Here is a 16,878-nt window from a genome sequence, read left to right as displayed (position 1 = left end):
TGGGGGTCTCAGAGGATACCAGGGATTGGGTCCCTCCTGTGTTTTTTTTCTTTTTTTTGAGATAGAATCTCACTCTGTTGTCCAAGCTGGAGTGCAGTTGTGCGATCTCAGCTCACTGAAACCTCTGCCTCCTGGTTCAAGCAATTCTCCTGCCTCAGCCTCCCGAGTAGCTGGGATTCCAGGTGCATGCCACCACACCCGGCTAACTTTGTGTTTTTAGTAGATATAGGGTTTCACCATGTTGGTCAGGCTGGTCTCAAACTCCTGACCTCAGGTGATCCGCCTGCCTCAGCCTCCTAAACTGCTGGGATTACAGGTGTGAGCCACTGCCCTCAGCACCCCCTTTTTTTTGAGACAGAGTTTCGCTTTTGCCCAGACTGGAGTGCAGTGGCACAATCTCGGCTCACTGTAGCCTCTGCCTCCCGGGTTCAAGTGATTCTCCTGCCTCAGCCTCACAAGTAGCTGGGATTACAGGCACACACCACCACGCCTGGCTAATTTTTGTGTTTTCAGTGGAGACAGGATTTCACCATGTTGGCCAGGCTGGTCTCAAACTCCTGACCTCAGGTGATCCGCCTGCCTCGGCCTCCCAAAGTGTTGGGTGGTGTGAGCCACCACGTCCAGCCTAAAACCTGCATTTTAAACGGGGGTGGGGCCAGAGGAGGAAAGCAGGAAGGCCAAGCTCAACTTTCCCTCCAGTCCTGGCTCCATCAACCACGGGGGATCCACAGATTCACTTGACCTCCTAAACCCTCGGTCTCATCTGAATGGGGTGGGGACATGTATGTTCAGCCAGGGTTGGGGGCATGAAAGGAGGTGTCCCTGGTCCAGCATCTGGAGGTGGCTGTCACCTTGCACACACTGGGACTGGCTCTGAATGTGAGGGCACCTGGGAACTCCTGTGGGGGCCCAGGCTGCACCCCAAGATTCCACCCCATCCCCAAGTCCCCAACTCACCGGTTCTGCTCTTCGAGCTTGGCCAGCAGCTCCAGCTCATCGGGGCTAAGGTTCTCGGAGTCAGAGGTCGGGGAGCAGGTGGGGGCCGACAGGGCCTCCTGGGATGAGGAGTCGGGGCTCAGAGTGGGGCTCGCCATGGTGGGTGGGCTTGTTAGCCGTGAGCGGGGTTGGTTCACAGCTCTGTCTGGGGGCCAGAGACACGCATGGTCGGCATTGGGTGGCTGCCCATTCCATCCTGCCTGCCCACTCTCGGGACATTTCCTCACCCTGGGCTTCCTACCTCTGGTCCACCCCAGTCCGTGCACCCCTCATCCCCATGTGCTCCAGCCCAGCTGACAGCCATGCTGCCCCTTCTGTTTCAGACCCTGGTGATTGGGATCCCTGTCTGTCTCATCAGGCCGGACGTCTGGATGGAGACGGGAGGACTGTTGCCAGGACGTGAGCTGTCCTGCTGTCCCTGGGAATGCAGGCCAAGGCTCAACTCGACACCCCTAAGGCTGGAGCAGGGCCCAGAGCGGAGGCTCCCTGTCACTCGGGGCTCCACGGACCCTGCTGGGACCTCGGGGTGCAGGAGCCCCTGTTTTGCCAGCCCTTCCTAACAGCTTGGTCCCCGTCCCCTTCGCGGCCTGCCCTGGGAGTCCCACATCAGTGTCTGACTCTCCCCATCTCATCAACCAAAGTGGGCTGCTGGCACGGCCAAGAGCAATTACTCTCAACTGTTAATTGTCTGGTGCTGCCAACGGCCGGAAGAGTCGACTCCCCTTGGGCTGGGAAGCCAGGGACGTGGCAGAGTGCTGGGAATCTGTGCCCTGGCAGACACGGAGCCAGAGCCGTGGGCTCCGATCGGTATCCAGATCTTTGCCTGCCACGTGCCAGGCGAGTCCCATGCACATCTCTCCTATCCTTTTGCCGTGTCATCTGGCCCGACCCTTCTAGGGGCTTGAAGGACACTGACCTCTTGCCTTCTGCCAGCCTGGAGGAGGCAGATCAATGCCGTGTCAAAAACAAAGGCCCTGGGCTCAAATGGATCTGTGTCTGAAGCATGGCTCCCCTCCACCAGCTGTGTGACCTTGGGCCAGTCACTTGGTGTCTCTGAGCCTCCGTACACTGAGATCATACGGGACCTAGCCTCAAGGGTGGCTGTGGAAACTGAGCATGTGACTGCATATACCATGGTCAGAACAGAGCCTGACACTCAGCGACAGTCCCATGGACATTGGCTGTCACTGTCCATCCTGAGGCCAGGGCTCCTGGGTTCTGCTGTGGCCTGTGTGGGGACTGATGGCCAGGGGACCCCTAGCAGGGGGCCCTAGGGGAAAGGGACGGCTATGGGAGTGGAGGCAGCGGCTGGGGATGGTGTTCCTTCATGCTTCTTCCTGGCGAGCCCAGGCTAGCCTCCAGCATCTGGGATGATGGGGATACCTAGGGTCCTGGCGGCAGGAAGGAAACCCTGTTCCCACCTCTTTATTTGCATGGCCCCTCATGCCCGCCCACTGCCCGGCACGCTCTGTAGCAGGAGTCCGCCGTGTGCTACTTAGCCCCATCTGACCTGGCTGACAGCTCCACCTACAGAAGGGGCCTCATTGGGTCCTTGGAGTGGGGATATCTGGACCCCCAGGCGGCAGGGGGACAGTGGCGGGACCACAGCAGACCCCTCTATACCTGCCTGGCTACCACTGGGTCGCTGGGTACCTTCCACAGCCCAAACTCAGCCCCCAACCAAGCCCTGAGGGCCCACGGGTTGGGTGGACTTGACCCCGGCCACCGCAGTCCTCCTGGGATGGGGTTGGGGGAGGCGCGCCATTCTTTTTTCACTGCATGAGGACCAAGAACCCGCCTTCTCCAGGCCTCTGCGGCTCCCCAGGGCCGCTGGCTCTACCTTGGGCCCTCAAGTGTTCCCCTAGTCTGCCGGGTGCTGAGGGTTTTGGATTTTGGGGAGCAGAAGGAACTGTCTCATTGCCAAGTGGGCCGGAGCCACCTGCCCTAAAGACCAAGCTGCTGGGCACCACCTAACCAGGAGTTAATCATTCCTCAGACAGGACAGTGGGGGCCACTTTGGGGCCTCCCACAGAGTCAAAGTCTGCCAGGACAGAGACGGGGGCTGTGGACAAGAAGTGCTGATGAGAAGAACCTCTCGGGTTGGGGGCGGGGCTGGGAGGGCAGCTTCAGAGCAGTGAGAATGGGGAGGAGGTGGTGGAGGCGAGGCTGGAGCTTCAGAACCACAGATGGAGTTGGGGAGCAGTGAGAGCTTCAGAACCGAGGAAACCCAAGCTCAGGGCATCAATCCCACCCAATCTCTGCCAGAGCCTCGGTTTCTTTTCTTTCTTTTTTTGAGACGGAGTCTTGCTCTGTCGCCTAGGCTGGAGTGCAATGGCACAATCTCGGTATACTGCAACCTCTGCCTCCCGGGTTCACGCGATTCTCCTGCTTGATTACAGGCACGTGCCACCACGCCCAGCTAATTTTTCTATTTTTAGTAGAGACAGGGTTTCACCATGTTGGTCAGGCTGGTCTCGAACTCCTGACCTCGTAATCTGTCCACCTCCGCCTCCCAAAGTGCTGGGATTACAGACGTGAACCACCGCGCCTGGCTGAGCCTCAGTTTCTGATTTAAAAAATCCCCAAATCCCAGAGCCGTCCACTAGCAGAGGTTGTTCAGCTATTTATCAGGAATGTGTGTGTATTTCATACAGGAAGTGAAATGTATTAAATACGCAGGGCTGAAACTTGCAGTCTGAGAGGCAGGAACCTTCTGATCCCACCGGAACTTTCTCTCCACTCATCCCCAGACTCTCTCAGTGGAAACCATCCTTCTGAAGCGTGTGTGCATGCACAACACACATGCACTCTTCACAGCCACCCTCACTCCCTCACGCATGTACATACATTCACACCCACCCCCACTCACATAGAAACTCTCACACATACACATGCACACACTCGGATACACACATCCATGCCTATTCTCACACACGCTCACACATCTATACACACACACATGCACACATTCAACACACACACCCATGCCTATTCTCTCACACTCACACACCTATACACACACACGGACACACTCGACACACACCCATGCCTATTCTCACACACGCTCACACACCTATACACACACACGGACACACTCGACACACACACCCATGCCTATTCTCACACACACACTCACACACCTATACACACACATGCACACACTCGACACACACACCCATGCCTATTCTCACACACACACCTATACACACACATGCACACACTCGACACACACACCCATGCCTATTCTCACACACACACCTATACACACACATGCACACACTCGACACACACCCATGACTATTCTCACACACACACTCACACACCTACACACATGCACACATGACACACACACCCATGCCTATTCTCACACACTCACACACCTATACACACACATGCACACACTCGACACACACCCATGCCTATCTCTCACACACACCTATACACACACACATGCACACACTTGACACACAAACCCATGCCTATTCTCTCACACACATGCTCACACACCTATACACACACACGCACACATTTGACACACATGCTCATCCATAGTCACACATTTACACATATGCACACATGCGGATACACACACCCAGTACCTTCACACACATATATGCACACATACCTGTGTGCAATACACACATACCTGTGCACATTCAAACACACATACTCAGATACACATACACCTATACACCTTCACACACACGCACACACTTGATACACACATGCTCATGCATATTTGTGTGCACACACACTCGGGTACACACACACGGTGCCTTCACACACGCGCACACACTCAATACACACATATCCATGCACATCCACACACACACGCTCACACACGAACACACTTGGATACACACACAACTATATACATTCACACACACATGCACACACTTGATACACATGATCATGCATATTTGCACATACATGGATACACACACATCCATGTACCTTCACACAAACATGCACACATTCAGTACACACATACCCATGCATATCCACACACACACGATACATGATTCACACACACATCCATGCACACACTTGATACACACCACACACATCCACACATTTTCACACACATGCACACACTTGATACACACCCATTCACATTGACACACACATACCTACACTTGATACACACACCCACATAATTCACACACAAGATACACCCCACGCAATTCACACACACACGCACACACTTGATACACACATTCACACATTTTCACACACATGCACACATCTGATACATACACACAGATTCACACATTCTCATACACGCACACACTTGTTACATACCCATGCACATTCACACACACATGTACACATGCACACACCTGGATACACACACATCTATGCACATTCACACACTCGGACGTATACATGCACACACTCAACACACACACCCATGCACATTCACACACACAGTACACACCTCATACACATGCACATGACATACACTCACACACTCAGGCATACACACATACTCTTTCACACTTCTCAACACAAAACATACTCATTGACACACACTCTCACACGAACCCACACTCAGGCACACACACATTCCCACCCATCTACACACATGCGCTCACACACACTTCCTGCGCGGAGCAGCCCTTGGCCCCTGGGAACAGAGTGGGTTTGGGGTGGAGGCGGGCTGCTGTCCTAACTCTGTGGGCGGCCCTGCACCTCTCCCACGGTGCCATGACCCTCGCTGACCCTCAATCACTCCTTCCTGGTGCTGACTGAGGGCCACCTGAGGGCCGGCCACTGTCTAGGCAGGAGACGTGGCGGGGAGTGAGGCAGGGGAGGTCCCATCTCCATCTCCCCATGCTGAATGGGCACAGACCTTGGCAACCCACCCACTGGCCTCTGGGTCTGGGGTCGCAGCCTCTCCATGTCGTTAATTTCAATGCTTCACCTCAACTGCTCCTCAGCCATCTGAAGGGGGGTCCTGGACCCTGTCCCTGCCAGCACCCACTCCAGCCACACCTCCACAGGGCCACCCACAGCTGAGGAAGCTGAGCCAGGCCAGAGCACTGGAAAGGGGCTGTGCTCGGGGGTTGTGGGGGGCGTGGGGATGGAAAGTGCTGGAATGCTGGGCATCTTCGACTTCCCTTTCACTTTCCCTCTCGGGGGGCACTTCTGGGCACGCTTCCTCCTTCCCTAAGCCCCCTCCCACCTGGCTGATGAGGACTGGGCTCCTGGCTTCCCTCCTGCCTCTCTGGCCAGGACTTCTCAGTCTCCCATGTGGCATCTCTTCCTCCCCGAGTCCCTCCTTGGCCTTGGTCTTGATGCCCTTGGGGACCTCATTCTTGGGGCTTAAATGACCAAAGGTATGTCACCAGCTTTTCCTTTCTCTCAAGAACTGGCCAAAGTTGCCAAAGTTGCCAGAACAGCTCCATCAGCCCCTGGCCCACCCCCCATTCCATGTTCTGTGTTTGCCCCACTGGGGCAGGAATCACACCTGCCCTCTTGGAGTGTCCGGGGACGAGAGCAAGAAACAATCACCCAGACCCTCCTTCACAGATTTAGATAAACGCTTGCAGTAAACAACACGGTAGGATGGAGAACAGTCAGGCGGTTCCTCAAAGACTTAAACACGGCCGGGCACGGTGGCTCAAGCCTGTAATCCCAGCACTTTGGGAGGCCGAGACGGGCGGATCACAAGGTCAGGAGATTGAGACCATCCTGGCTAACACGGTGAAACCCCGTCTCTACTAAAAAAAATACAAAAAACTAGCCGGGCAAGGTGGCAGGCGCCTGCAGTCCCAGCTACTTGGGAGGCTGAGGCGGGAGAATGGCGTAAACCCGGGAGGCAGAGCTTGCAGTGAGCTGAGATCCGGCCACTGCACTCCAGCCTGGGCGACAGAGCAAGACTCTGTCTCAGAAAAAAAAAAAAAAAAAAAAAAAGACTTAAACACACTGTCACCATGCCACTCGGCAAATCCACTCCTAGGGCTCAATGTAAGAGAATGGCAAACATCTGTTCACAGCAGCATTATTCACAACAGCCAAAAAGCAGAAACAATCCAAATGTCCATCAACAGGTGAATGGATCAAAAAAACATGGTCCACCCAGACAGTGGAATATTACTCAGCCATGAAAAGGAGTGAAGCACCGAGACAGGCCACAGCGTGGATGAACCTTGAAAACAAGGTGCTCAGTGAGAGACGCCAGACACAAAAGCCCACACACTGTGTGGCTCCCTTTATACGGAATGTCCAGAATAGGCCAATCCATGGAGACAGAAAGTGGATTTGTGGTCAGCAGGGGCCAGGGGGAGGGAGGAACGGGAAGAAACTGCTTGTAGGTACAGGTTTCTTTTTGGGGTGATAGAAATGCTCCGGGATTCGATAGTGGTGATGGTTGCACAACACAATTGGAATAAATGCCACCAAACTGTAAGCTGTAATGGGGTGAATTTTTTTTTTTTTTTTTTTGAGACGGAGTCTTGCTCTGTCTCCCAGGCTGGAGTGCAGTGGGGCAATCTCGGCTCACTGCGAGCTCCATCTCCCAGGTTCACGCCATTCTCCTGCCTCAGCCTCCTGAGTAGCTGGGACTACAGGCACCCGCCACCGCGCCCGGCTAATTTTTTGTATTTTTAGTAGAGACGGGGTTTCACCGTGGTCTCAATCTCCTGACCTTGTGATCCGCCCGCCTTGGCCTCCCAAAGTGCTGGGGTTACAGGCGTGAGCCACCGCGCCCGGCTGAATTTTTTTTTTTTTTTTTTTGAGATGGAGTTTTGCTTGTTGCCCAGGCTGGAGTACAATGGCAAGATCTCAGTTCACCGCAACCTCTACCTCCCAGGTTCAAGTGATTCTCCTGCCTCAGCCTCCCGAGTAGCTGGGATTACAGGCATGCGCCACCATGCCTGGCTAATTTTATATTTTTAGTACAGACAGGATTTCACCATGTTGGCCAGGCTAGTCTTGAACTCCTGACCTCAGGGGATTCACTCGCCTGGGCCTCTCAAAGTGCTGGGATTACAGGCATGAGCCACTGCGCGTGGCCTAGGTTTGCATTTTAGAAAGACCCTCCGGCCCCCTATGCGGAGATGCTCTTCAAATTCAACCCTTTCGTGACAGAAGCAGCCCCTTGTCCTACTGCGGGTACATCTATCTGGGTCCCTGGTGCCACCTGCCACCTCCACCCACCCACTCTGGCCAGGCCTGGGTGTTCTCCTGCTGCCTTCTCATGTTCTAGAGTTCAGCCAAGCCTACCACCCACACCCCACACCTCACTCCCAACTGGCCTCTGCTCTCCAGGCTGGAAGCTGCTGTCTTTTTTTTTTTTCTTTTGAGACAGAGTCTTGCTCTGTTTCCAAGGCTGGAGTGCAGCGGTATGATCATAGCTCACTGTTCACTACAGCCTTGACCTCCTAGGCTCAAGTAATCTTCCCGCCTCGGCTCCTCAAAGTGCTGGGACTGTGCCCAGCTGGTTTGGCCATTCTTTCTGTGAAACCTTCTCTGTCAACCTCCGTTCTTCCAGCATCCTGGCTCACTTCTCCCCTCTCCCTCCCTGAAGACATCCACCCCCCACCTACACCCAAGCCCAATGCACAGTCTATGGCAATTATTTCTATACCTGCCTGCCTGCCTGCCCTATGGTCATGCACAATTCGAGGGCAAAAGCCTCTCTTCTTAATTCTCTATTCCAAGTCCCTAATGCACAATCTGGCATTCCACACATGCTCAACAAACGTTTGTTGAATGAATGAAGATGAAACTTTCCATATCCCTCAGGCATTTTATTTTATTTTTGAGACAGGGGTCTCGCTCTGTTGCCCAGGCTGGTCTTGAACTCCTGGCCACAGGGGATCCTCCTGCCTCAGCCCAAGTCTATTTTAAAAATAATAATAAAGGCTGGGCATGGTGGCTCACGCCTGTAATCCCAGCACTTTGGGAGGCTGAGGGGGACAGATCACTTGAGGTCAGGAGTTTGAGACCAGCCTGGCCAACATGGTGAAACCCCATCTCTAAAAAAAATTAGATGGGCATAGTGGCGCATGGCTATAATCCCAGCTACTCTGGAGGCTGAGGCAGGAGGATCGCTTGAACCCAGGAGGCAGAGGTTGCGGTGGGCTGAAATTGCGCCACTGCACTCCAGCCTGGATGACAGAGTGAGAGACTCTGTCTAAAAAAAATGAAAAAAAAATAAAAATAGAAATTTCTGTACAGTGTAAGCAGAAAAGCCAACGACAGCTTTAACATACAAGTACCATATGGCACAGAGAGTCCCCTGAGTAGGCTGTAGAGGAAGAAGGATTTGAACTTGGATTTCTGACTGTACAGCCTTTGCCCTAAATCCACCTGTGTGCTGCAGCTCTCTCTGTATTCTTTTGCTTTGGGAATGATACACGTATGTAACACCCCAAGTGCAGGGGTTACTTGGTGAAAACAGTCGGTATTTTTCAACAGGGAGAGAGGGCGAGTGCATATGATGCATCTTTCAGTCTGTGGCATTTTCAGAGACAGCAATGAAGACCCTGAGTTTCCTTTCAATGTTGTTTCCCTTTCTCCCCTACCCCCATTTCCTTCTTTTTTTCTTTTCTGAGACAGAGTCTTGCTCTGTTGCCCAGGCCGGAGTGCAGTGGTACAATCTCGGCTCACTGCAACCTCCGTCTCCTGGGTTCAAGCACTTCTCCTGCCTCAGCCACCTGAGTAGCTGGGATTACAGGTATATGCCACCACCCTGGTTAATTTTTGTATTTTTAGTAGAGACAAGGTTTCGTTATGTTGGGCAGGCTGGTCTCGAACTCCTGACCTCAGGTTATCCGCCCGCCTCCCAAAGTGCTGAGATTACAGGTGTGAGCCACCGTGCCCAGCCCTGCCCCCCATTTCTGATTCCTCCTCATCTAATAATTACCAGGGACACAGACTCATTTCTGAATCTAAAGCCCAAGATGCCACGTGATCCCGATTTGTCCAGCCTGACAGACTGCTGCTGTCCTGGCTGGCTTTGACCTCTGGGGAGATGGCCCAACCTAGCACCTTAGGTCCTCTCTTCCTTGGCAAGGGGTGGGTGGACAACTGACAGGCGAGCTGCCCCTTGGATAACAAGAACAGCGGCTGGAATTCAGAGGTCCCTGCCTGATCTCTTCTTGCGCCCAGTCTAGCTGCTCCTCCACATGGTTCTGGAAGTTTCCATATCCCTGGTCTTGGAGTGTAGGTTGTTATCCCAGATCTCTTGGCTCCAGGTGAGAACTTCAGAGCTTGCAGCCTGGGTTCAAATCCCTCCTCTACCCCTTTCTTTTCTTTTTCTTCTTTTGTTTTGTTTTTGAAACCAAGTCTCCCTCTGTCACCCAGGCTGGAGTACGGTAGCACGATCTTAGCTCACTGCAGGCTCTGCCTCCTAGGTTCAAACAATTCTCCTGCCTCAGCCTCCTGAGTAGCTGGGATTACAGACGTCTGCCACCATACATGGCTAAGTTTTGTATTTTTAGTAGAGACGGGGTTTCACCGTGTTGACCAAGCTGGTCTCGAACTTCTGACCTCAGGTGATCCACCCGCCTCAGCCTCCCAAAGTGCTGGGATTACAGGCGTGAGCCACCGCTCCTGGCCTCCTCCACCTCTTTCTATCTTTGTGACCTTGGGTATGATGTATTTTGCCTCAATTTTTTAATTTTTATTTTTATTTTATTTTTAGAGACAGGGTCTTGTTCTGTCACCCAGGCTTCAGTATACTGGTACAATCATAGCCAACTGCAGCCTCCAACTCCTGAGCGCAAGTGATCCTCCTGCCTCAGCCTCCCAAGTAGCTGGGACTGCAGACGTCTGCCACTATGTCCAGCTAATTTTGTTATTATTATTATTATTTCTGCAGAGAGAGAGTCTCACTATGTTGCCCAGGTTGGTCTCAAACTCCTGGCCTCAAGTTATCTCCCTGACTCGGCCTCTCAAAGTGCTAGGATTATAGGCGTGAGTCACTGTACCTGGCATGCCTCAGTTTCTTTATCTGAAAACAGGGCTAATGACAGTAGCTACCCCAAAGTTTTTGTTGGAAGGAATCAATGAGCTTAAACGTGTCATGTGCTTAGGACAAGCCTGACATGTGACATTTATTCTCTCCTGGATGAAAACTTCCACTAGGGCAGGGGCTGGGGCTGTCTAGCCCACTATTGGATCTTAAGAGTCTAGCAGGCGTCCCATATTTGTGGGATAAATAAACCTCCTCTCTTCAACAGGCCCTCCCTTTCTGTGGTGATCCTGTTTAAAGACTAAACACAGTAAAACTAGAATCATCGTTATTGATAACAATAGCAGCAACAGCAGCACACACCTTTGGGCTAAAATCTGAGGGGTGAACCATTCTGACCCGCGGAATCCTTTCTGACCTAAAAAAATATTTTCTGTCTTGTAATCTGACCAGATTACTTTCGGCTATTATAATAGGGTCCCTTCTGGCAAACACTTCATTTTTCTTTTCTTTTTTTTTTTTAATTTTTAAATTTTTATTTATGTCTTTGAGATGGAGTATCACTCTGCTGCCCAGGCTGGAGTGCAGTGGCATGTTCTTGGCTCACTGCAAGCTCTGCCTCCCAGGTTCAAGCGATCTGGGGCTACAGGCATGCATCACCACACCCGGCTAATTTTTTTTTTTTTTTTTTTTTTTTGTATTTTTAGTAGAGACAGGGTTTCACCATGTTGGCCAGGCTGGTCTCAAACTTCTGACCTCAGGCGATCTGCCCGCCTCGGCCTCCCAAAGTGCTGGGATTACAGGTGCGCGCCACCACGCCTGGCCTCAGATTTCAATGAAACACTCTCACAAGCACATCGTGGCATGCTGAGAAATGAATGAAGGTGCAGATGAGTCACGCAAATGAGGCCTTCCAAATCTCCTTCAAAAGGGTACGTCTCTTCCCTGACCCTGATGAATTGAGTTAGTTCTCTTTGACCCTGATGAGCTGAGTTAGTTCTCCTAAATTAACCTCCTTCCTTCTATTGCCCGAGCTGCTAGCATGTGTGTGCTGCAGTCTTCTCTGGGAAGGGCGGCCTTGCTGCCTTTCCAAGTTCTCCCAACTAGGGATCCCCTTTGCTGGGGAGCCCCCCACCGTGTGTGCCAAGTGTACAGATGGCATTGGGGACACAAGGGCCTGTAGTAAGACGCCCATCAAAGGAAGTGCAGGGACACACCTCCCTGAACACAGCACACTTGCTCCTGCCTCCTGGGCCTGTGTCCAAGTACTTCTGCTGCCTTGAACACCCTTCCCTGCCACGCCTGCCTGTGACCTGGCCCATACGTCATCCCTGCTGTGCCTTCCCCAACACCCCAGGGATGCATCAGGCTTTTTTTTCCAGGCTCCCATTGCAGCCTGCTGTACATAATTCTGTCTTATGCTCCCCGCAGCAGGCCTCAGGCCAGGATGGCAAGGGCGCGTGCTGGAATCCTGGTTCCTGCGAGTTTTAGGGAGGATTAAATGAGAGAATATGTCAATGGTGCTTGGCATGGTGCTGAGCACGTGGCGGAGGCCGTCGCATGCCAGCAAGAGGGGTTTTAGATGCAGAGCAGGGACCACATTGTACATATCTCACATTCCTTCATACCCCAACATCTGACTGCAGGCCCAGGGCTTCCCTGTAACAACTGGCATCTCTTTTCTGCAAGAGGAAATTGAAATATACATTCCTCCTCATCCCCCTGCACCTCTCAAAGCACACAAAGATGCAGCTCCACGAACACAGTCTCCGGTAAAACTGTGTTCGTATCACTGACAAGCCCTCCTCGTGGTTTCCTACAGAGTTCACAGTCATTCCCCGGGAGCCTTCCTACCCCACTGTCTCTGCACAAAATTCCCCCCTGGGGAGGCTGTATAGAGTTTAGTTTCCTGTGCGTGAGAGATACCACGTGACCTTCAAGAGTCTTTTCCTCCACGCCTTCCTTCAACAAGCGGACAGAACAAACCTCTTCCTACCCGGCGTCAGAGGTCTACGTGGGGCCTCAGCATGGCTATCCGACAGCCCCTCATGCCCACCCCGTTCCCCGTGCTCCTCCTGGGAAGACCCTGTGTATAACCACAAATCCTGCAACAGACCGTCTCTCGTCTTCATTCTACCAGCTCTGACTCGAGCTGGCCCCCTGCAATACAGTTCAGCCCTAGGAAGATGGCCACTATCCAGCGAGGTGTCAACGAAGACCCCAGCAGGGACCTGGGTGGCCAGTGATTCACAGGAGCCCACAGGACTCCCCTCTGAGACCTTATTGTCCCCTTCCACATAGCACTCGGGGAACACACAGGGCCACACCCTAGCCTCCCTGCAGTTCCAAGTTCTGTTCTAAAAATTGAGCCGCTCTCCCGGCACCCCAGTTTCCGGATGGGGAAGTTGAGGCACTGAGCCGCATGAGCTCTTTCCCGGGGTGGTCCATAATCCGCTAGTGAATATCCACAAGGAAGCTTGGGCTTTTTATCTCAGGGTTTCCAAACACGGTTATATTGTCAGAAGGACCCCAGACGCACGGTGCCCAGGCTGCGCGGTGCTGGACTGGCCCGGCTCCTCCTCGCCCCCTGCAGTCCTGGCCACAGTGTCGCACCAGCGTCTCCTCTCCTGTCTCGTCTCATCCCTGTGCCGGGGCCAAGCCACCTGCGATCCCTTCCAAACCACCTGCCGCTGACCACAGAAACCCAGGGGAACCTACAGGTTGGACCCTGAGGCCAGAGATGGGAGTGGGGAGGGCAGTGGGACGGAGGGGAAGAGCCACATAAGACAGAAAGACACAGGGACACGGGTCCTCTAGCTCAATCACAGCCCGGCTGAGGGGGAATAAAACGAAGCAGACAACTCATTCGTGTTCCACCCCAGCCTCTTCAGCACACTTTTCCCTTCTGAAAAGCTTCCTTAACAAAGAGCTGCCTGCTTCTGGCAGGCCCCAACCCGGGTCTCAAATACTGGGATAGAAAGAAGCCGTTCTGTTTTGGCCAAACACAGTGGTTGTGGGTGAGAGAACTCACTCGGGCTGTCAGGGGCCAGCTCTGAGGAGCAACCTGGACTGCACTGCTGGCTCTGCCATTTGAGGCCAGGAGGCGTGATGGGGTCAGGAGACTGGGGGCAGACTTCAGGACCAAAGCCAGGAGCTGTTGGAATCCCCTTCCTTCCCGCCAGGGGGTGGCATAAATCAGGGGGCGGGCAGTGGTTCCTGTGGGACACTAGTGTAGGAGAGAAAGTGAGCGCCCTTCCTTTTGAAAGGCCACAGCAGGGAAGGATGGATAACTTGGCAGAGGCCTGGGACAGGTTCCCACAGGGGCAGGTGCTGGGGGATTCTGGGGCCGTCACCCTCCAGGGCCCCAGTATGGGCGCTGGCTTGGTTGGTGGGGGGGCAGATTGGCTTCCCAGGGTGCGGCAGGCACCTCTTGGTCTCTGGAGTCTCTGCTTGAGCTGGGGGAGCGGTCGGGGGCTCTGGGAGGGCCTGGACAGGTGGGATCTGAGGGGGAGTGCAGAAGTGTTGAGTGGGTGGGGACAGGGGCAGACAGGCCGGGGGTCTGTCTTGGAGCTCTTAAGTTTTTCTGTGTGTGCTGGGGGATCTAAGTGACCCACTGTGTGCGTGTGTGTGTGTGAGTGCGCGCGTGTGTGTGTTTGGGGTTTTCAGAAAGATGGGTGGCTCTGGATGGGGAGTGGGGTGGTTCAGAATATCCATCGGGAGGTCTTGAGCACGGGCGGATTTTTCAGGAAGCCAGGATCCAGATGGGGCAGGATCAGTGGAGCTACCAGAGTGTGCTGGGTGGACGCCCGGGAGTGATGTTTAGGGGTGCCCTTGGGCATGGGGCAGCTGGGGTGGGAGATGGGCTTGCAGGCTGAGCTGAGGGCTGTGGGCAGGGGTAGGAAATCCGATTTACAGAAGCCAGAGAGGGGTCCTGTGGGGTCAGTATGGGAGGCGGGTAGGGCCCTGAGGCTGGTCTCCCTGGGAAGAGGTGGGGGCAGTTCTGGGCCCAAGATAGGAGGACGTGAAGTGAGGGGGTGCGGGGAGGGGGTGGCAAGTGTTGTCCAGAAGGGAGGGGTCCTGAGAGATCAGGGCAGAAGGTGGACTGGGGTTCTTGGGCTTGGGGGGGCTTGTGCGGGGCTGATCGGCGGAGTGGGGGGATGGGGAGCCCTGAGGGGGTTCCCGGAAAGGAGTCCTGAGGGTCACTGCAAAGGGTGGACGGGGGTCCTGGGCCTGCGGGGTCCTCACGGGGAGGGGACGGAGTGGGGGAGGGGGATCTCGCAGGAGCTCCCGGGGAGGGGTCCGGAGGGATCGGCAACGAGGGTGGGCAGGGTCCAGGGTCCCCCAAGGGTCCCGGGCTGGGGATGCCGAGGCTCCCAGCGCGGGTTTCGGGGCACGACGGCCCAAGTCGCGGTCCTGCCGGTTCCCCGCGGGCCGCATCGCGGAGCCGCCGGTCTGAGCAGGCGCCGGGGAGGCCCGGCCCGCGCCGCCCTACCTGCGCCGAAAGCGCCGCCATCGCCGTGCCGAGCCTCGCCGCCCCGGGCTGCGCCGCCGGATCCCAGCCGCGCCGTTCGCCCCGCAGCCCCGGCCCGGCCCCCTCAGCCGCCCCCCGGGACCGCGGCCGCCGCCGGCTCCGCCGCTGCCATTTCACCCGCTGACAGGAGCCGCTGCCCCGCCCCCGAGGCCCCATCCGCCAATTCGCCGCCCCTAGGCGCTCTGGCTCCGCCCACCAGCCAGGAGTGACGGGGCGTCTGACCAATCTGTGACCACTCCGTGAGGCGGGCCCTGGCTACGTTCAGAAGGTTGCCGCCTCTGAGGAGAGAGCGAATTGAAATGAGGGAAGCGATGAAGGACAGGGAGCTTTACGTATCGGAATGAGAAATCCTGTTGATCAACACCTGATGAGACCAATAGCAAGGAAAGAGGGGTGTGTCTCTGAGGAAAGGCTGCGGCCCTCAGGAACATCAGGCAGACGCGGCCAAGCGTTTGGCGCTAAGCCCCGCCCAGAGCCGGGCTTTCTGCCCAATAACGAGACGTCCCAAGACGTCCATTATTATCTGGCCCCCAAACCTGGGCCCTGGCAACTGTTGGGGGCGCTATAAAGATTGACACCTAGGGAACCAATATTACTGAAGGAGGGCGGGAAAGTGACACTCTCTGACCAATGGGTATGTGACATTGGTGGGCGTCCTGGGCGGTGGGATTTGAGGCCTGGGTTGAATGAAATGGGGGTGGGGCTAAGAGAAGGGCGTGGCCTAGGCCAGAGATGGGGCGGGGTCACGGAAGGGAGGGGCTCGGGGGTTGGGTCTGAGAAGGGGCGTGGCCAGAAATCCTGACGACTAAGAGGGACGTGATGGCACCGTATCCTCAAGGAGTCCAGTTCTGTGCTGGGGAGGGGGTGGTTGGGATTGGGGGGGTCCCATAAAAGATTCAGGCCCGCCCCCTGTCTTACTCTAGGCTAGGTTAAGTGTCTTCTCTGAAGCTCACAGCGCCGCGTGTTCCTCCATCAAAGCTCGGATAGCGCAGTGATCATGGGGAGGGATAGGCCCTCCCATCCCCCATCCTCCCAGACTGATAGATCCTCGGGCAGTCGGGATGCGGGGCCTAGGTCGGGTATCTTCCGGGTCCCCAGCGTAGGAACTCCTTATAAACGTTTGATGAATGAATAAATGAATGGGCTCGTGATTCTTTTAACAGAGAAGGGAGGGGTGGAGAATCCCTCAAGCTAGAGAGGAATACGTAGGGACAGTTACTGACAGCGGGAAAGACTGAGCAAAATGGACTTATTTCCTCCCCAAAATGCAGGGATGGGCCCTGGAGGGGGTGGGGCAGGGAAGGACCTTGTCACAGCAGAGAGGGTGACGTCATAAGTGTTTTTATTTATTTATTTTTCAGAGACAGGATCTCAGTCTGTGTCCCAGTTTGTAGTACAGTGATGCGAACATAGCTCACTGCAGCCTCGA

General features: G+C 54.7%; 1 protein-coding gene across 6 annotated transcripts in view; it reads right to left on the bottom strand.

The window, feature by feature from the left end:
* Positions 1-15,584, bottom strand: part of EVI5L (ecotropic viral integration site 5 like) — a 33,731-nt gene extending 18,147 nt beyond the window's left edge. For 3 of the 6 annotated variants that reach the window (XM_077979824.1, XM_015122706.3, XM_015122708.3), the window contains exons 1-2: positions 15,411-15,584; positions 958-1,141 (exon numbers count right to left, since the gene is read on the bottom strand). In XM_077979824.1, the coding sequence (XP_077835950.1) occupies positions 958-1,094 (137 nt within the window). In that variant the 5' untranslated portion in view covers positions 1,095-1,141; positions 15,411-15,584. The remainder of the gene's footprint in view (positions 1-957; positions 1,142-15,410) is intronic. The other 3 variants (XM_077979825.1, XM_015122707.3, XM_077979827.1) reach the window with 1 other exon arrangement.
* Between the last annotated feature and the right edge of the window lie 1,294 nt (positions 15,585-16,878).

Source organism: Macaca mulatta, chromosome 19 (assembly GCF_049350105.2).
Source record: "Macaca mulatta isolate MMU2019108-1 chromosome 19, T2T-MMU8v2.0, whole genome shotgun sequence".
NCBI lineage: Eukaryota > Metazoa > Chordata > Mammalia > Primates > Cercopithecidae > Macaca > Macaca mulatta.
Note: the sequence above shows the minus strand (reverse complement) of the source record. Positions and strands in the feature narration are given on the sequence as shown.